This window comes from Haemaphysalis longicornis, unplaced genomic scaffold, assembly GCF_048455015.1.
Source record: "Haemaphysalis longicornis isolate Haplotype H1 unplaced genomic scaffold, Haemaphysalis longicornis Haplotype H1 scaffold_8, whole genome shotgun sequence".
NCBI lineage: Eukaryota > Metazoa > Arthropoda > Arachnida > Ixodida > Ixodidae > Haemaphysalis > Haemaphysalis longicornis.
In genome coordinates, this window is record NW_027526445.1 from 131,056,641 (window position 1) to 131,078,324 (window position 21,684).

Sequence of the window (21,684 nt, forward strand, 5' to 3'; positions counted from 1 at the left end):
ACTAGAGAAAATAGTTTTAAGTTCTTACAAATTTTCGGAACTGTTTTCAGGGACTGTAAAAGATCTCAAGTTGCACCACTTCATAATCAAACAGCAAGCAAAGTTCCTGCGAAAGATAAAAACCAGACGAAAAATGAGGGGAAGGTTGTTGTTTTAGACCTCGACGAGAATTATAGCTTCCTCGAACAAGACGCTCCACAATCGTGCCACTGGGTATGTATATACGCAAGCCACAAATTAATGCAGCCATTCATGGCGTACCATCGTTCAGAATTCTCGGGACCTCTGTATATAATCTCTTTTCGTCATTCAGGACTGTCTTGATCACGTGACAGCGGCCGTGGCTACATTTCAAGCTAAGTCATTAAAGTTTCGTAAACAAGAATTCCCTGCTGTCTGAAAAAATCGCTATTTTTCCGATGGGGCACTATCACAGTACAAGAACAAAAAAAATTGTCTAAATTTGCGCTGCCATGAAAATGAGTCAATTTATTGTCCCCGAACTTCTTTGCAACGTCACATGGAAATGCGCTGTTGAAGAAATGGCTGAGGAAAAAAAAAATTCAAGAATATTTGAGTAGACAATATCTTTGAAAGGTACACGCACCTTTCACCACTTGCTACCAACCGCTAACAACTGTTAATGCTGGGCTTGTGTCTTACTCCGCCACTGAGACTTTCCAAATGGCAAAGAACCCCCGTCGGCGACCACGATAAAACTGCAGACTTTTAAACGCATCAGGACTGGACCAGCAGCCGATCTCTTGCTACATAACTTCCATTAACGCAGCGTGGCGGAATTTATTTAAGAGCACCAACAACAAATCATCTGCCGATGCCGCCCTTCCGTAAACTCAAAAAGCGCGGGACCTGCGCTGACGCTCCGCTTCTCGACTGCTGCGCAGGAAGCGTCGTTGCAGTGAAGCGGACTTACGGCCCTCCGCCTGATGCCGTGGTGGATGCTCAGTATAAAAATAATTTTCTCGCTTAAACAAAAAGTACTCCGATTAAACTTGCTGAAATAAATCCCATTTGTACACCCCCATTTGTACACTCGTTCAAATGAGCCTAAGCCTGTATTTTTACATGGACCGCCACACATCGCGATGAGCGACTGAACATAGACAATTTTGCAAAATTTTCAAAGTTCATGTCTTTCTCGCGCTGCAACTACCCGCTTCCCGGCTACCATATTTTTCTTCCGCACTTACGGTCAACAATATAAACGAAGTATGCAGCTGCATTGTCTCTGTACAAGTTTTAATAGCAGTAAAAAAATGTGTAAATATTGCTCAGAAACTCCACCTTGCTTCCCCGCAAAGCCTATTTTTTAAACACACTATATCACTGTAAATGCATTGTAGCAAGGAACCGTGTTTCTTTTTCTATCACCTGGAATTATTTGACTGAGCTCCGTATATTATTTCATTTTTGCAAATTTTTTTTTCGCAACGTAGGTTTTTGTCACCGCCGCAGTTTTCAAATGGCTGTATAGAAGACAAAATTTTTTTCCACGAAAAATCGCCTAGGAGAATTAACAGTGCGAGGAAGTGATCAACCATGAATTTTTATAGTGTAATCGGAGATGGTCGAGTGAGGCTGGGGGGCATTTGGCGTGGAATGACCCGAAGTTTTATCGCATCGTTATTGTAAAGAACTGACTATCAACCTGAACAGTTATGACATGATTACGGTGTTGAAGGCTTGAAATCCTCGCTAACAAACGCTAAATTAGTATACGTGCCGGTTTCGAGCATGACAAGAATCGAAACGGATAAGTATGTACAAGCAGCTCTTTATTGTTTTCCAAACTCCTTCAGACGTAAAAAAACATCCCAACATACTTGGGATAACATTTCATGAATTGAAGAATTACTCTTGCTCTCTTGAGTGCAGTTTTACTACAACGCATATCTCAATATGAGGTAGATATGGCTGTGGGAAGTGTACCGTAAATATCCCACCAGGTTTAAACAAATATAGTGTAACTATCATATACGGGATTATCCTGTGCGCCTGTGCGCGCGCACGTGTGTGTGTGTGTGTTTCTGCGTGCACGCGCGCATGTGTGTGTGCTTGTGCATGTGTCGAAAACAACCGCGCTGAGGAAACATTTACGTCGGTGCACGTGACCTGCAGAAATGATGGAAACCGATTAGCACTGGCTTGTCTCCGTACTGACTTTTTACACTCTGCGATGACTTCTTATAAGGACAGGAGAGCAGTAATGAAAAATGGCTGTATCATTCCGCAGTCTGCATGATTTGGTTTACACGTGCAGATATCATACAAAGTAGAAACCACGATTCCTTTTTGGACGGTGTGGGCTCGATGGGCCCATGTGGGCCGGGTGATTCACCACGCCCGGAAAGGACCCATCCAAAATGCTCCAGAGAGGTTCGCGGCGTCCACGAGGGAGATGCCGTGACGGGTTCGACTCACCGACAAAGGCGACGACGGCCCCAAAGGGCCAGGGCGAACCAGGGGGCTTATTGGCCGAGTGGTACAGCACATAACAAACGCCAAGACAGGGTTAAGAACTACACTATACCGACGCGCGTCCTAAGGCCCCGCCCGAATTACGGGCGATCATGGCTGAGGTTGCACGTGGGCCTCTCGCAAGGAAGTAGAGGCCTACCCTGCGCGTCCGAGCAGGGCCAAAAGTAGGCCCCAGCCGAACGACGCGGCGAGGACTCTGTCCGGCCAACAACAGATCGAGGTCGTGACGTCACAGTTGAAAGTCACGTGGCAAAGGCGTTTTCGTCACTTCCTTGGCCGTGGGCTTTTTTTTTGTTTTTACTTTTATCACAAAGGCAGGCGCATAGCATCGAGAAGCCATGCACCGCGGTCGGAAGTTTCACCCAAGGCTTCAGCCAAAGCATGTGGAGGCGATTGCCAAAGGCACTGTGTGTGAGCTACGGTCGCTTCGCCGCTTTTTTTTATTGTTGTTATTGCGTCATTTTGCCCCTGGGAATTTGTTCTGTGCCCGAGTTGGTTTCTTTCCACGTAGATGATACCCGCGTGATACGTTGTCATGGCCGGTTACTTAAATCAAGTAAGTGTATCGTCGGAGTGTCCCTCGGCATCGCGTTGTCTGTTTTTCTGAGCCAGTTCACGAATGAAGCCGTCACCTTGAGCCCTCGCCGGTGAAACGGCGACAACACGACGACACCGATCTTTTCCCTAACAATCGAGGACGAAGGGTGACACCACTAATTGTGCGCCCCCATATCCTACAAGAAAACAAGTCACGTTGCCGTCAGCAACAACATGCAGCAAAAGAGTTCACCAAGCGAGGATATGCCGGGCTGTGATGCAGCGAATTCAGTGATGTGGGAATGATTGTGTGCATTGGGGTGCCACGCTGGACGTACCACATTCGGCTTGTTGTTGCGGTGACAGGTAAATGCGCAAACGAGACGTGGTCGAGCTCGCCGTGTTCCGGTACATCTACGAATTCCACGGTGACAGAGGGAGAGAGAGAGAAAACCTTTAATGAAAGCTGAAGAGGTCAGTCCCACTAACGGAGAATTTGTTTTATGGTAAAGGCGAGATTAGCCATTGCACTTAGCTTGCTATCGCCCTTGATGTCTGCGCTCTTGATGACTGAGTGCGATGCTTGCACGGGCAGAATTTTTTTGCAGGCAGCTGTATCATGCGGGCTTCCAAATACAAGTGCCTTACATACATGCTATTACATATTGCATGCATACTATTTTACATTGCCTAAATAGTGAAAAGAGCAACCTTTAAATCGTAAATCAGCGGGAAGCTGAAGGCATGTAAAGTTTGATAACTGCACGTCCCAGGCCTTATAACTACAGCAAGTGGTGAGCCTGTCTTATATGCACCTCCTGCAGTTGTAACTGCCCTAATTGCACCCAGTGATGGTACAGGACGAGAATATTGACAGATAAGCCATTTGCAGTGTTGTGGTATTTTATTGTCCCTCTGCTTTCTTAGTACACACCCAGCTCAGTATCATCACAAACTTAATCAGAGCAAAGCGAAGTTCATCCAGCTGTGAGTGGTCATAGCGCTGTATTCTTATTTTTATGGCGAGCCTCCCCTGACCAGAACACCTTTTCCCATGGCGTTATACACCCATGACTACTATTTCCGATACCCACTTTGGGTTGCCCATAGAAGCAGCCATTCCACTGAGAGAAGGAAGAGTCACCTATGCAAGCCTTCCCCATCCAGACGTCAATAGTCACCTGTACTCATGCTATTGTCACTCCAATTTCCTTTGAAACTCTCAGCTGTGCATTATATTGTCAAAACTGCAAATGCTCAATGCAGGAACACACATGTACACTAGCTCAATCAGCGCAGTAAAGCACTGGGACAGGAAGATGCTTTGAGTCTTCCAGCATATTCATGGTCACTATTCAATCGTTCTATCCTGTTATTGCAAAGACACAGCCTTAATGCTTCTAACCACTTTGCCGACCACATTTTCCGCTCACCGTACCAGACTCGTTGCCAAATTACTGCCTCCAGGTCCTTCTGCTTTCTTAAGACTAAAAAAATCTCTGCCCTCAAAGTTGCCTCTGCATCTGCTCCCTGCCTTGTACTGTTTCCGAGAGGAGGAAGTTTCTCTCCAAAGGCTTCTAGTTGGAGTGGCCCTCACACTTTTTCAATCTGGACACATGTAATCCCCTGTCCACTGAAATCCATATGCATGAGTCACTAAGTTGTGAATTTTTAATGTCCTTGCACATTGATAGCAGGTATAGGTTCTGAAGAGTTGACTCTGTTGGTATGTTTTGGGGCAACACGTTACGTAAAATGGACTCAGCAAGCTGAAAAGGCATTCTTAGGGCAACAAAAAGCCAATATAGACACGAATCTAAAAATAGGCCCTTATAGGCACTATCAACAGTTGATTAATTTAATTCCTGTAGTTCGTGCTTATATGTCGAACAAAGTTTACAGGGACTCCAGGAAAAAAAATGGGAATTTTGCCTAAAGTTCCGATCTCTAGTTATACTTTGTACATCAGGGCATGAGCTGCGTCACAAATATTATTATGTGCCGGTGCATAACTGTTTTGTGTGGTGGAATTTGCTTTTGTTTGCTGGTGTTCGCACGGTTTCTGTATATACACGATTGTACTTTACCAGTAATACTTAGTTGCACTTGTTCCGGTCATCCTTTGTCTCTTGTCAAAATTTTGCCTGTATATATGCGAGTGTATCTTACCAATAAATCCTAGTTGGAAGTAGCACTTGGTCATGTCATCCTTCTTTGTATCATCCAAATTTTGCACTTTACACGTGTGAAGCCACCCAAAAGTTCACGTCGGTCAGCTACATGAGAGATCCAATACATCACCCACTAAAAGTCTGCATGGCTTCACCTAATAATTAGTCCGTAAGCTACAAGCGAGACTAACACTAGCCATCAAGAGTTAACTTCTATGTAGAAAAAGCGAGTAGTATAATGCACAAAAGAAATTGGAAAAGATACGAGGCTGTTTGGGCACAGCTTTTTATTGCAATTGAGTTTCCTGGAAAAAAAGTCGGTGTTAGGTGCAACAGGACCTCAGAACACAAGTTTGCTTCAATGTTTGTTTCAGTGATGTTTTTTCTGAGCTGACATCACAAGCACAGAGTTAGGTAACGGCACTGTAATCAAAACTATCATGCATGGTGGTGTGGCTCCTATACTCAATAAAGTGCAAAGGCTTTATTAGAAGAAAAAAACCACATGCAGTGCTCCTAAAGAAAGTAAATATCTTCATTCAGTGGCTTCTGCTTCACCTAATGGGAATGCACTGTCCCCGTATAAGTGCTGAAGGTGGTGCAAAAACAATTCAGCTATTACCAACACACGCACTGAAAAGAAAGTGCTGGTGATCACTTTTACATTATTATGTCTGATGTGTTTGCAGCACTTTGTGGCAAATTTAAATTTTTGTCCCCAGTGCAAATTAGAAAAGGCACAAATTGCGGCTCTTTGAAGTTTATGTGGTGCTTTTGAATGGACTATGTATAAGGGGTGGGCGATTGATCGATCAACTTTCCGATTAATGCTTTAGTTGCGATTAATTTTTTAGTCGGCCGAAGTCATGTGAGCAAACCGAAACAGGAGTACCGCGTTGAAAGTGTGTGCATGCCGAGGACCATATTTGCGTTCAAATAACCTACGTGACGTTACAACAGAAAACAATGCAAGTGTGCTCAGAGATGATATCAATTAAAACTGTTGGGACAGAGAAGCATTTTATTATTATCATTGGTGTATGGATTCCATTAAATATTATTTTTGGTCATTTTTCTTTCAAAACCAACACTACCGATTAATTGATTAATTAACAGATTAAAGCTAATCGGATTAAAACGGTCAGACAGATTAATCGGATTAAAACTTTTAACCGACGCCCAGCACTACAATGTATGCAACCTACATCTTGGCTTTATTCAAAAGGTCAGACAGTGTACGTACATCATTACTACAATATTGTTCTATGAGGAACAACACTACCACCACACAAGAATTAGAATACCCACGGGTAGATTTCACAAACAGGCAGCCAGAATGCAAAGGAAGCCAAGTAAACCAGGGGACGCCACCCACTTATTAAACAGCCATCGGTTCCGTTCATGTGCAAGATGGATAAAGCCTGCCACTTGACCTTACTTCAACTGTGGTATCAAAACAGCTTGTCCGGGTTACTGCTGCTGCTTCCTTTTTTTTCTACCATGCTATAGGTACTCGGTACAAGATGAAATATTTGCTACCACTACAAAGTCTTAACTAAAAGCCCGCAACCCTCCTAGTTAGAGACCAGGGCTGCGAGGATATGAAATTCTGCTTTTAAAGCTGTTTTATTGAACTAGCTTTTAATAGGAACAAATATTTTCGAATTAAAGTGCTCTCCTAAAGCATCTTCGAAACGTGTTTTGGTTGAGTTGGTCTATGATATTGACAAAATAAAATAAAAAAAATTATGAGCGCTAAATAACAGCGTATGAAAAGAACGGACGACAAATACGACAGCTGCTTGCCTTTCTCGTCCGTTGTTCTTGTAGCGCTCGTATTTTTCAACTCCTTCCGCCTGTCCTTTAGCCGCACGTCACCGGTGCATTGCGGTAAAGCCTGTCGACGCTAGCGGTGAAAGCGGCGCTAGTTAGCGGTGGCCGATCGGTCATCCAAACTTTTTATGGGCCTGGCACTGGTACTACAGCGGAGTCATGGTGGAGTCAGTGACTGTCGAACAGGCAACATGAACACGCTTAAAGCAGATACGCGGCGCGTTCATCAACCAACAGCTCGACGCTACACTTGACAATCATGTAAGCAACCGTCCACGACGTTGACCCGCGGCTACGTTGACACAAACTCGGGCATCAAACAAACGCCAAAGCGAACCTACCGCTGCGGAAGGGCGGATGTACCTGTGCAATAGTGACAAAAAAACACCTTACCTCAGTGCATAGCTTCTTGATGCTATGCGCAGTGCCTTCGCGATAAAAGTAAAAAAAAAAAAAGCCCACGGTTCAGGAAGTGACGAAAATACCTTTATCACGTGACTTTTGGCTGGGACGTCACGACCTCGATCTGTTGTTGGCCGAACAGAGCGTCCCCCTTGGTTGGTGCCCGCCGGTGCGTCAGCCCGCGAGGTGACGTCACATGCGGCGCGGGAAAGCGCGCTCGTTTGAACGCCGCGCTCACGGGAGGAGGAAAGGGGACCTAGCTGATCCCCACAACGGTTATGGCGCCGTGCCCTTACACGACGAGCATAGCTTCCGAGCTTGAACCGGTCACATTATGGGTATCGGGGTCAATTGCTACCGTTTTGTTCAATAAACCTCCATACTAGTTACAAGACTGATTTAATTCCAGCAGGTGCCTATACAAACAGTAGGTTAATTGGAACTCAACCTATATTTGTACACCCCATAGTGCCAATAGTGCATGTCGGCACACTATCGTGCCATGGCAGCGTTAAGTGATTTGATACAGTACTTTCGGGCGTTCGGCAAGGTTACAGAAACTGTTTTATCTTCTGCTTACGTACAATCACCATAAATCTTATGATTTCTGGTGGTGGTGATTTCTGCCAAAGCCGACAACCCCGAAGGCCTGGAATTTGTTTTTGTCTGGCATTTTCGCTGTTTTCGTTTATTAGCAGCGTGCTGTTCCCTGTGTTCGAAAGACTGCTCGGTACAGAAGCTGAAGCCCAGCTCCGACTCCTCGCGCTCCGCACAGGACCGGCTTCGCAAGGAATGGCGCACCGGCGGCAATGTTTCGTCTGGAGTGGTATCAAAAACTGTACTTTAAATCACTCCTTAAGCTAGTGTACGTGGTTCTAAGTCTTTTATTGTGATAAAAAGTTAAGCACACGCAAAATCGGGTGAGGACAAGCATCAAAAGTCAACCGAGCGAAGAAACAGCAGGGAGAGCGAGTCAGAGTGAAGCAGACGACAAATGCGAGAAGCCAATGTCACGGAGACGCGATTCGCAGTGCCGTCCATGGTCGCGTTCACCGTCAATAGAAAGTACAACACCGCCTGCTCTGCTCAGTCCCTAAAGTGCGTTTGCGTTCGCGGCACTGCCATACTTCTTATTAATGTACCAGGTTTACTTTGAAGCGAAAACTTGTGGGAACAGAGTCTGTGAAACTCCTGTTTCAGATGCTTCAAATATTAGGGGGGGGGGGTGGTGGTGTTGAAAGACTTTCACTAAGCGCACGTTGTGGAAGCTGGGGATTAGGAAAGGGTCCACATCATGACGGTAATGAATGGTGATGTGAAAAGACGCGGGGCATTAAAAATGTGACTTCGGTGCTTTGGGCAGCTGTTTTTTCATTGCAGGATTACTTAGTTTCTCAAGTAGGTTTTCGTGCTTTTCCCCAGCCAGACCTTCACTGAAGCAATGTAATTGGTCTATGGGAGCACGGACGGAAGGAGGGTTCCCAATTTCGCACTGGACAGAAAAGTGGATGTTTAAGAACTCTGTGCCATATGTTGGCTTGTCATTACGAGCCTGCACTCAAGGGGGGGGGGATAAAAAGAGTAACCACAGCTTTATCTATTCTTGCAGAGCTTGGTTTTAGAGTAATGAGAGGGCCAATAATTATTTCCTTTATTATTCATTAAGCATTTGGCGACCCTGTAAGCACGTTCACTAAATATAGCTGAAGATGTGTGTCAATTATGTGCGCGTGACGACTATTTTGTATGTTGAGCGTGCAGCAGGGTGCTGTACCAGATATGTAGCCATGTAATTTCTTGAAATACTTAAGTACCATGTTGTGAGGCTTCAAGCAAAACTGTTGCACATGTTTTATTACAGTAAGAGGTTGAAAATGGAGGACTCCACTGGCAGTGCCAGCATCAGTGAGTTCTATTTTTCTTTTTTGTTTGTGAGCGTGTTTGTCCCACCTGTGTGAAATCCACAGTAATAAAACAGTTGTTCTTTTTGTGTTTAAAACTCTAGTTCATGCTATATTCAATGCTTTTTTCAAGTGGCATGGTGCCTTTACCAGAAACATTTCACTGAGAGATTTTAGTCCACACATTTTGGGTAGATCTCGTTAGGTTGGAGCTCCGATGACTACGAAAATGTTCGCGATAGCCTGAGGCTTGCAGCTGACAAGTCTTTTGATCATTCTATTTCGTCTGTAGCAGAAGTTACAATTGTTTCAAGTTTTGGCCTAAAAGGCATAACTGGTTTTCTTGGTTCCCACCTTTCACGCTCAAATTTCAAACCGTCGAAACATCTGCTACACACCAGATAGAATGATAATATTAGTCTTATTGCACTCCTTTATTTGTGCATAGTTCAGTGGTACCTTGTTCAGCTGCATCCGTGCGGCAGTTCTTTTACAAAAACTGTCAGAAAAGCAAGTATAAAAATTTAAACGAATTTGAATATAGTCATTTCAAGCAGAACTACAGCCCCACTACAATTTCCCAGTCGTGTTTCTTGGCGTTGGCCTTGGTCGGCGCCTTCCAATTCCACAAATAAAATTCTGTGACCTCATAGAGATAAGGCTGGCAAGTGGCCGGTGAGTGGGCACTGGTTCACCTGTTTTACCCAATATCTATTATATTTGTTTGAAGTTTGCGATGAAATTGGTATCATTGTTATAGGGACAAAGCATTCATTTTAATGAAACAAACGTGTATTTTGACTTAATGGCCCCTTTTAAGAGGCCAATGCGATGCTGGTGTTTAAACTCAAGCACAACATTTACTGCATCTTTTTCACAGGCCAGCAGCAGCTGGTACGAGTGATTCCTGCTCATCAAGCAGCAATTGTCGCCGTCAAGGTAAGTTGGAGATCTGGACAATCACGTTTAGCTCAGGGCGTTGAGTTGATCTCTAGCAGCAACGACGTAAGCAGGTGGGGGAACACTTTGCTTTTTCGTCTAAACTGCCCATACTGATGTTATGCTCAAAGTTGTACTATCCATAAAGAGAGGCAGGAAGCAGTGAAGGATGTTCTGCGCCCCGGGCAGATTAGCCGTGTCGGACGTGTTCCAAGCGATGGTCTGTTGTGAGGTTAAAATTGTGTAGTTATCACTCGCTTGTGAATACTTCATGGTTTCTTTAGCTTACAGCCTGATGGACTCAGCGGTAGCACTTTATTTCGCAGAATTGGCTGCTTTTTTTCGTCTATCACTTTTCTTGTGCCACTGAGACAAAGTTTCTGTGTCGGAGTAGGGTGGGGGTTTGGGGGATAGCCGTAGGTGACAATGCAAATAGCTTGCTGTTCATGACCCTGTATGCCTTGTAACGACTGTTTTCAGTTTGCAAGTGATCTTTTGTCATGTACAGCTTATTGTAGGCTTTGCTTAAATGAATTCTAGACTACTAGACCCACTCTAACTGTATTGAAATTGAAAGCTTATGGCTTCAAAAGCAGGTTCGCTTGATGATAAAGCATTTCTGCAGTTTCACTCAATAAACTACATACATAAAAAGTAGTTTTGATGAACCCCCACACACGATGTAAGCTGACCATGAAAATAGGGGCACCTCTGCGGGGTCGCTCGTCAATTTTGCGTAACCTTGATCCCTGCTAATGTCTGTTCACAAAGTTGATGCGACAGAATTGACCAACAGAATTGTTTGTTTTTGTCAGTTTTGTTTGCCCAAAACGGGCAGACTCGTGCCGGTGGGCTCCCCTTGAGGGTGTCCTCTAAGCGCAGCACAATAGTCTAAGAGAGCACACGTTGTGGTAGTGTACAAACCCTTGGACACCAACATTTTTATGGTACTCTCTCACCTAGGACTTCTTTTTGCAGATCGACGGTGACTTCATCTATTCCAGTTCTGGTCGAGATGTAAAACGTCACTACCTCAAGGTAAAGAGTGCCTGTGCAAAAAAAAACTGTGGTTGATCCCTCTTTCATAGGAATCGGTAAAACACGAAAGTGAAATGTGCCTTCACAGAAGCAGTTGAATGTTTATTGTGCATCAATATGAACTTGCACATCGCTATTTATAGTTCTTCGGTGTGGCACCGTCAGATGCATCAACATTAGACAGTGGATTACATGTGCTGGAGCATTGCATAAGCGCGATTGAAACCCGAGGCGCTCACAAACAGCGCGAACGAAACCGAACGGGTTGTTAATAAATTGTTTGGTGAAGTTAAGGTCTGCTACAGCGAAAGGAGCATGATTTGCGGGTCGGCAGCAGTCTTGTGGGTGTGCTTTGAGAGTGACGTCCTGCTGGCGGGGCGCTTCGGCAAAGGCGCAACCATACTGGTTCTTCTCCGTGGCGTGTACGCCAGACGCTTGCGTTGCGACGACGTTTCACAAGCTGAGCGGCGTTCCACATAGGCGGCCGAGGGGTAAGCAGAGCAGCTTCTGTTGCTACACACTGCCCTATCGAGGTGCCAACTATCGGCGCTCATTGCGTCGCACCACTTCGCTTCACATCTCCTAGAGGCAGCACCATCTTAATGGACAAATTAGAGGGAAGGACATAAAGCGCATTCGTCTAGCTATCTGGGAATGACTTCATGGCTGTGTCGGTAGAGATTTTCGATCCTCCCTTTGTGGCCAGAGCGATCGTGGGCTCGAATCTTAGCGCCACTGCTCCAAGGGAACTTTTTCTGGTGATGTAATTTTCGTGACTGATATGACGTTGGTGAGGTTTGTGTACCCCGGCATAAAACACTTTCGTGCCAAAAATCACGAACACAGTTCTAACATTATTTTACAGCAATGCCTTATTGCACTTTTTTTTTACCAAAATTGGATGCATCTGTTGATTCGCGCTGTCAAAGAATCGCAAGCTCTCACTCCCGAGCTATTGTAAAATGCTCTGTATCTATCAAACTATTATAGGCATCTTGGAAAAAAATCACACTGAAATTGGTCCCTAAGCGACTGTATCATTATGTTTAGTTTCATTTACTTATTGTAATTACTTCACAGTGAAGTTATAAACAATTCAGAATTCCTGCCTGCTGTCAACACATGGCCGTTTACGGAGGGAGCTTAGTTACAGAGAATGGCTGCAGCTCTCATTTTACCAGAACTGTCCCGAAACAAATTACACGAGAATTGATTCATAAATAATTCTAACGTCATTATGCATACATGTGTTCACATGACCGATATAGCAATTCAGCATGCATAACTCAATAAAGCTACCCACCAGTACAGCTTTGCTGGTCTTCCATCTTGACGGCAGTGGAAAGGCTCTGAATTTTATGTTTTGTTTTGAGAGATAGCGCTTATTGTTTATTGAGCCTTTGAAAGGACAGATGTTGTTGAGGGAGAGGTTCGATGGATGGCCGCAGTGCAACAGGGTCAGAATGTTGGCTGTTTAGGGCTCTGTTGCACATTAACTCCTTTGCTGTCAATGCAAAAGACTTTCTGACCCGGCATTCTGGCTGAGACAGTTTGAGGCGCAACAACTCGCTATCTACAGAGGAGCACTAAAATTTTCATGTGACCTCAATCACCTAGTAGGAGCTTGTGAATGAAACAATCCCTTATTCTTTCTTTCTCCGCAATCAGATTAAAGAAAAATGTGAAGTGGGTGCACTGTTGGTTCACTAATTCCTCCTTTCTCTTCCTTTGCGAGCCTTATCTAGTCGATCAGTGGGTTCCCAAAAAAGCACTACAAGCGGCACTGTGCTTCAGGTGACTGTGTTTTAAGCAATATGCCTATACTGTTAGATCTTGGGGTGCAAATTGGGGGTCATAGAAAACCTGCGTTGCTTCCGGTGCCTCACTTTGAGAAGCCACTACATAAGTGGTCTCCATGACAAACAGCTGCCAGCTGCAAAAATTGGATGCTTGATAACGGAAGTGACGAGGTTATGAAGTTGGCTGTTGGCCTGTACTCTTAACTTTCTGCGCTTTCTTGCTAGGTGTCAGCACCTTGCACCTTGATCAATCTGTTGGCAGGGTACTTATTCTTCTTCAGTTGTGACGCTCTGTTCTGCCCCCCAAAAAGAAAAAAGAAATAGAAACATGACTAGCATTCTCATTTCTGAACAAACGAAACACTCTGCTATTTCAGCTGAAGTGTAAGAATTATTCAGTTGCTAGTGGGCCTTTAGGTGAGTACTGACACTAAATTTTAAAGGTGGGATAACTATATAAAAAGCTCTCTTCGTATTTCGAGATATCTCCCAGAAAGTTTCTATAGCAACCGTTCAGTGTGACATACTTTAAACCAATTTTAGACTTTGGACGCACGAGAAAGCTCAGAACTGATACTCTTTTGACATCGGTATCAGCATGATGTGTTGAACGCCTTTCCCCAAACTGCTGACGTCAGGGCTCCCGTGACATAGCCAAAGCACTGGCTGCTGTTGGCATATGCTCCTCCTTCTTGTGCATCACATCATAGTTTTCGGGCTGACTTCATGCTGTCAAGCCTGTGCGACCATGACCAGTCTGGAAGCACGTGCATTCACTTTTTCCTGCACATGCATCCATGCCGGCCGTAGTGCAACAAGAATGGTGATGTCATGAGTGCCCTCCTGTCATGCTGGCCACCTTAGTGTTCATTTCATCGAAACCAAAGCTGACACAAATGAATGAGGCTCTAAATAAATATTAACGCTGTGGTCGACCATCTAATGGACCATTCTACGATTACTGGGCTAATAGGCATCCGTTGCAGCGAAAAAGAAACGTAACACGGATATTTTGGGCGAGTGCTCATTTAATGAACACTAGATGGGCCCCGATTATTGAGGGGTAGGGATAATGTAGCCTTGAGCCATTTTTGCTTCCAAAGGATGTAATATAATCTCAAGCCACTCTGCATCTGTATTCCCACGTGTACTAAGGACCCCCGAATGTGTGTCGAGTACCGAGGGAGCAGCGGGGAGGTGAGATCGCTCGAGGTGTGGCGGCCACCAAAGAAGCCACTGCAGCCGGGTGCATTGTACACTGCCTCAAAGGACGGATATCTTCAATGCTACAACACAGAGGTGAGGGTTCTCCCATCGTTTCTATTTGGGGTCGTGTATCATGTGAGAAGCCCATCCACTGGTCAGTTTTATTTGTGATTTCAGCAAAACCGCTGACTGTTTTATTAGGTGGTGGGCGAAAGTTCCTGTCCTCTAGGAATGCGTGCTTTTCCATTTGTGGGCAGATGTGGAGTGGAATATGTCCCTAAAGCCTAAAAATAAGTTCAGAGCTACGTGGATTTTATAGCAACTGGAAAAGCTACCAAAAATTGCTTCATTTGGGCTACTCGTTAAAAAACTTTAACCCTGTTGACCTATATTTTGCGGCTCTATGTCACTGTGATGCTGTTCTCTGGGACAGAAGTGTTTCTTGCAGCCTCTCTTGTATGGAATTCTTCAGTCATTCTGTGAGCACGTTTCAACCTCCCTGCCGCAGCAGGAATAACTTATTTTGTGGCCACAAAGCATATTCACACTTGCACACACATAAGGAAGCATTTATACTGAAGGGTCACTAGGCCCTAAACAGTCATTTCCGTATATCTATGGGGCGAACTTGTTTTCTGGAGAACCGAAGCTATACCAAAAATAGGATTGCATGCTTGTGCTCCAGTGGCAGTTATAGTAACGTGTATCAAGCGGATATCATTCAGCATGCAGTAGATTAAAAGCTGGGCAAATAAATATTTAGACTGCTTTATCTGGAGTACATACGTTGATGTTAAGTAACTTAAACGTGCTGTTACGGTAATGTGGTTGATTGAGAGTTTCAGCTTACCATGTTATTATGTTACCATACCGTTTGTTGCCGCTTACCGTGATGCCACTGCGCATGCGCACACATGTACCGAATTCCTTCCAACCATCTACTTTGGAACGCGCGTTTTGGCACACCATTTGCGGTGTCTGTATTATGGCGTGCCAGCTACCACAACGCAAGTGGCGAAATTTATTTATATTTCTATTTTTTCTACATACTGCATCCCCATGAGGCTATCGCAAGCATGGTGTTGATGAAGTATACATTACTGGTTACAAACAGCGATACAATGTGCACTGAAACACGTGAAAGGAAAAATAAGGGGCACTCCAAATATACATTATAATAAGCACAAATGGTGTCGGCATGAACATATTCGTGTCTATTAAGGAGAAGAAATAGTGAATAGTAGTGCATTCAAAGAAAGACAGCACGTGGAGTCAGCAAGTAAGTTCCATTCTTCTATGAAATGTGGAAAAAAGCTATTTGAAAGTGTTAGTGCAGGTAAAGTAGGGGATCAGGTTTAACTTGGACTGGCTTCTAGTGGTGTGTGGTTCGCCGAACGTTGCACGGTATGCTGAGAAAGGCGGCGGGAGTAATTTACAATAAGGTGAACAAATTTCAGTCTCAGTGCGCCTGTGCTCTGAGGGTGGTGCCAAATTCAAAGAAGGCAGTGTTGAGGATGGGGGAAAATAACGATGGGAGCGACGCTATATAAATGGTACAGCTTTCTTTTAAATACCCTGAATTCAACTAATTTCGGTTTGCTTGTAAGGGCTCCAGACTGGAGAGGCATATCAAAGAAACAGCGAAATGGGGGTATTATATAGCATCAATTTACTATTCAGACGTGAGCCAATAAGTGCAGGTGCACCATGATGCCTTGCAGTGCGCGCTCGACAAGCGAGGAAGTGACACTGCGGTTTCTCAAAAAGTCCTTCGCTCTGCCTGCCCAACACGTGACTCTCTCTTGTTGCAGTCTGGTGAATTGACTGCGACCTTCCTGATTAATGCAGCCATCACGTGCTCAACACTCGCTTGGAACAAGATTTATCTTGGCCTTGAGAATGGCTTCATTCATGTGTTCAACGTCAAGGTACCCTTCTATACTCCTCCTCTACTCTCTCACTGCACCTTTCTCTTTTGTTTTATTAATTGCGCAGAGCCTTCAGTTAACAGGGAGGAAGTGTCTTTACGGCTTGGGTGAATGGAAAATCCATATTGTTAGCCTGTCTTGTCTTGCAAACTCCGAGTTACCTGCACGCTTGATTTGAAGGGGCGTTCGGTAGCATGCTTTTTATTTAGGTTTATATTGCAGTCAGGTTCTCTTGTTTGTATTGGATGGTTCAAATTAGGTGTGTGAAAATACTGCGTCTACTTTGAGAATACAGCTGCTGCGACAAAAATCCTCCTGAGGATTACCGCCTGGTGGGGCTTCATGTGCCAAGAAATTCTCTCGACCTGGGAAGGGTGTGTGGACAAAAACATTGCATTCGTCCAAGTTCGTTGACTGTTGCCAATTGCATGGAAATGAATGGCCAATTGAGTTCTCAGTATAATATGTTCATAATGACTGCTGGATGGCTTTTTCTTGTTTTTTCAAATATTCTGTGAAACTAACATTCGCTTGATATTCGCTTTGAATGTTAAAAGTACAGTTCACACACCCTAACTCAAAGCTCAAATTCAGATTTTATGCGCCGGAGCTACACCCGGGTTGGCAATTAAAGCAGTGCAGAAATAAGCAGGGAACAAAAGGAACTACACTGGACCAGTACTGGACCATCAGCTAGGATTGCCCTGCCAGCCGTATCAATATTATGAGAGGTTAAGCTCACTATGTTTTACAGTTTGTACCTGGGCTACAAGAAACGCCATAGTCAAGGGCTGTAGTATAGATTATATTAGGGCATCTGGGGGGCCTCTACCACGCACCTAAATCTCTATCATGGGTGTTGTTTTTCACCTCCATCAGAAAAAAATTAACAAACTTCTTCCCTGCAGAAACAGGGTTGCACACAAGGCGTGACCACAGTGAAAACGAAAATGACCAAAATTGAAATACAGTGACCGCAAAACAAAAACACTTTTACCAAAATCAAGACACAATCAAACGCAACTAAGGCCTTTCATTTTGCTGAGCCTTATTACCTAAGCGCAAATGTTTGGCACTATACATTATTGTAGATCATTCTTCTGTGAATTTTGGGTATGTTTATGTTCATCAATAGCTGCCCACTCTTCCACGGAATGAACCATGCCCGGCCTACCCATGCCGCACTGGAATGTGAACTGCCTGACTAGATCGAGCGACCACACCGGCGATGTGGCGTGATTGGCACGTATTGGCTCCCATTGTGGCTTGACAGCACAACACTTCCCAGCCAAAAAAGACAACTGGAAGTCCATTTGGACCTGCTGAAAACACAGTCGGTATAATTGGAACCAAATGGAAATTCGATGATTCCAATTGGTCCGATTGTGTTTTCGGCAGGTCCAATTGGGCTACATTTTTTTCGGCTGAGTTGTGAGCATGCACCCGCGCCAACGTACGGCAAGTGAGAGCTGCGCCCAAGAAGGGAATTCTCAGAAGGGTTTTGCCATACACCACCACTGGCTGCACAAGTCAGCCAGTACAAGTCTTGCTTCAAAAAATGGCTGCTGTAGCCAGGTAGTGAACCTACAGTCTCGTGTCCAGTTGTGTAACGCCTTCCAGTACCCAAACAATAATGCTTGCTCACTGTGTAGCTGTGAGTAGGTCGCTCAAAATATCCGTCCATCTGCACAGAGTAAAAATTCGCACCTTCGTCTGCCTCAGCTTGGCACATTTAATCCGACTGCTGGCCAAGATTGGGGCCTGCGAATAAGGCCCCACTCCATCGACGGGCCCACAAGGCCACTCTTCTCTCAATAAAAGTTATCACTATGACTACTACTTCTTTAACACCGGCCATTGCGTGGCCACTTCCCCCCACTGCAACACACACTGTAATGTTAAGTCTTAAAAGTACATAACATTTGTTAGCCCTTGTTGTTAGGCCTAACGTTAGGCCTAACGTCAGCTAGCTGTAACGTTGAGCCTTATGACGCGCCAAGGATAGTCAAACTCATTGTACGTCCAGCTGCGGGAACTAGTTAACATCGTTAGGTCAGCCGCAAAAGTTCGGGCTATGCCTGACAGTATGGCTTAATATAAAGCGTTGAGACTTAACCGGGTATGTGACCTAAGATATGCAACGTCAGACCGTCGCATACTACCTGCATTCTCCACTGCCCTCTCTCCCTGCAGCATAAGTATGAAACGAAAATAGGGAGGACAATTAAGCCTTTGAGGGTCGAATTTTTTCGCCAAATGCGACCTCCCAGTGTCGATTTTTGTTATCGGTGATGTAAATTCTTCGGATGAATCTATTTCGAGAATATATTATCGTCATTTTTTTAGGTTGGCCATAAAGTGGCAAAAAATCATTTGTGTTGTTACATACATGTGGCTTATTCATGAGTAACACAAGAAAAATCCTAAATAAAAACGAGAGAGTAACAAGCCGGCACCTTTTGAGTGAATCGAAATCAGATAGACATCAGTTTCGCGGGCGCAAGAAGCGGCAAGCGCCGGGAGGATGATACTGAAACCAGCCGCTGCGTGCGGGCGCACGGCCGGATGTGCGAGCGATAGACGGCTCACCGCTCCTATAAAATAATAAAAAAAAACGAGAAAAGGACCTCATCAGTTTCGCAGGCGCCCTTGGTCTGTGGCAAGCGCAAGAAGCGAGAGGAGCCCGGTGGGCGATACCCAGCGCGCCCCCATTTACCGGATGCGCCGCTGAAGTAAATCATAATATAATTAAAAAGAAGAGCCGTCGGCGCAAGAAAATAATTTGACGTATTTCCGCAGTGTGGCAGCACATGTCAAGCAAGAGAAGTTGGCGAAAAAGGTGCGCTTTTTAAAGATACAAGCGATGACATACATATATGTTACCATTTTGAAGGTGTTTGCAGAGAACGTATATGTACGTCCGGGACCCTGAAAGGGTTAAGGGGGTCAGCCAAAGACTCAGTGGAGGGATGACTTACGGACATTTAGGGGCAAAGGGTGGACTCAGCTGGCGTCCCAAAGGCGTGACTAGAGATCTCTGGGAAAGAGGTGGTGTCCTGAAGTGGACACAACCAGGCCGATGATGATGATAACAGGGGTGAGACAGCTGCGCATAGTGCGCAGTTTCGATACAAAGGTGTTTTCCTGTTTCAGGCTGCTCCAAAAGCTTGCAAATTGCAATAATTGTGCCAAACTGCGCCAAGACAGTCTGAGAGCCCAGGATTTTAACGCTCCCATCAGTTTCAGTGGGGAAAATGCTTACTAACGGTATAATTTCCCTCCACCCCCAAGGTGATGCTGTTGGTAAAGGTTTAATTGATTAATCATGCAATAAAAAACCCATAAAATTGTCCCCGTGATAAGTTTTTTTCGAAAGTCGCAATGTCGGGTTGCACAAGTTATATTCTGTGCATTTTAAAGTTTTCCCATAGAAAACCATTGCAAAGTCCTGTAGAAAAAATACTTGTGTACTGAGGCGGCAAACCACTCGGGAAAGTTGATGGAAAAAAATTTGCCGCGTATCTGCTCCTTTCGTTGCAAATGTCGTCAAAAGACGATAGTCTTTGTAGACATTTGCCAAGGAAATGCCCCCCTTTGCTTTCCCGCTCACCTCTCACGCTGTTCCTGTACCGTCGCGCTCATCCCAAGGTAAACGCACTAAAGGTTTGCTCAAAGCGATTTGAATTTACCGCGTTCCACTGTGTGGGAATCGTGGAGAACCGCGACCTGCGATCCCGAGCCAGCGCGCGCTTCGGGAGAGACGCTTGTGCGCTGAAACCGGTCCGGCGCTCCGCTGGTTCGTCGGCGTCCCCCGAGAGATGGCGCCACCGATGTGTGCGGGGATAGGCGCGCGGGCGCGGGCGGCGCGAGGGTGCGCGCACGGGAGACGAGGAGAGCCTCGTCGGAGACCCGGTCGGGGCGAGATCGGCGGAACGCGGCGGTGATGGATACTTGTGTCTCAGGTGGGAGCTTTGTTTGTCGCGCGCCGTGAATGCCTACCTCCCGTTCGCGGTCACGACCCGGACGGCGTGATTCGTGAACGCCGTCGAGCCTTGTGCTCGCATGCTTGGGATTCCCCAAATAAACAGCTGTGCTTCGGCACTACTGTCTACTGTGTTCTCGTATCGGCGAACCTCGCTGGGCTGCCGTAGCCATGGGAGCCCGCGTGGTTGACACGCCGGGAGCTAGCGTGGGGGGGGCCTACCCCAGAGAGCTGGCAAGGCCCCCGAGGAACCCCTCGTATATCCCACATGGCGCCCGAACGTGGGGCTCGTATTCGGACGAATTCGAGGTTGCTAGCTCTCCGAGAAATGCGTTGCTGCAGTCGTAGCCCGCTACCCTTTGTCCGGAAGACTTCGGACGAAACGCCTCGCGCCAGTCGGTTGCAGGCAGACAGTTATGATGCCCGATACAGCCGTGACGGCAAATGCGTAAACCTTCCTACACGCACCAGGCGGTGAGTCAGTAGGATACCTCCGAGCACCGCAGTCGCGGCCCGCTTGCGAGACGGGAGGTGCGTAGGCCTTGTTCCAACATGGCGGCGGGTCGCCTTCCTCGTAGCGCCGTCCCCGCGCAGTCGCGCCGGCGGCGCCGGTTGAAGTTTCCCCCAGGCGCGGCGGACACTACCGAGCGAGGGTGCGGTGTTTGGGAGTTCGCAAGCCGCACGATGAGCCCGCCGCTACTGCGCTTCGAGTCCGAGGCCGAGTGTTTGCCGATTTGACGCCTGACAAAGAGCGAGGGGGATCGCTGAAGAATCAGTCTCCTCTCGCTGCGGGGGGAAGCGGGAGCAATGGGACCGTTGTCTCCGCGCTTCCGGAGTGCGTGCGTCTCGATGCCGTGAAGTCTCCGCTTGAGATTGCGTTTAGGCAGTAAGAGCTTCGCGCGGCTCGGCAGCGGGCTCGTTGGTCGCGAGAGATCGCCAGTCTTAGTAAGAGACGGACTCTCAGGCGACCTATACCGGTGATGTGCGCCCGTAAGCCGCTGGTATTGCGGTTGGCGCTGGCTCTACGGCAGCTTGTATTGCTGCGAGTGAGTTGCAGGAGCCCGCCTGCTTGATGCTGACGCTGCTTTGCCGACCAACGCACCAGGCCGAAATAGCTCGGACGGGCGTTTCGATGCCGAATAGTCAGGCGAGCTGCCTCCAGGCGGGGGTGGCGGCTGCACAGTTGCCGGACTCGTGATTCCACGAGCAAGCGAACGTGCAAGGGGGAGTCCCCTCGGGCATCTTTGTTACCCTATTTGGCGAGATCGTCGATAAGGTTTCCGGCCAGTCACAGGAGATTGCGGAGTCCCGCTGCTCCCCACTTCAAGTTCGGGAATCGTTTAAACTGGACGGTGAGAGCGAGACCTGCAGCATACGGATACCACCGGGAGCCACGCCAGTCACCACTGCCACGGACAGCGAGGATGGCCTGCTGAACCACCGGCGGGG

General features: G+C 46.3%; 1 protein-coding gene across 1 annotated transcript in view; it reads left to right on the plus strand.

Annotated features, from left to right (window-relative positions):
• The window catches only part of LOC144149209 (uncharacterized), a 273,731-nt gene that overhangs the window by 237,491 nt on the left and 14,556 nt on the right, over nt 1-21,684 (plus strand). Inside the window, exons 10-11 of the mRNA XM_077680740.1 lie at nt 14,275-14,418; nt 16,137-16,253. Of these exons, the coding sequence (XP_077536866.1) occupies nt 14,275-14,418; nt 16,137-16,253 (261 nt within the window). The remainder of the gene's footprint in view (nt 1-14,274; nt 14,419-16,136; nt 16,254-21,684) is intronic.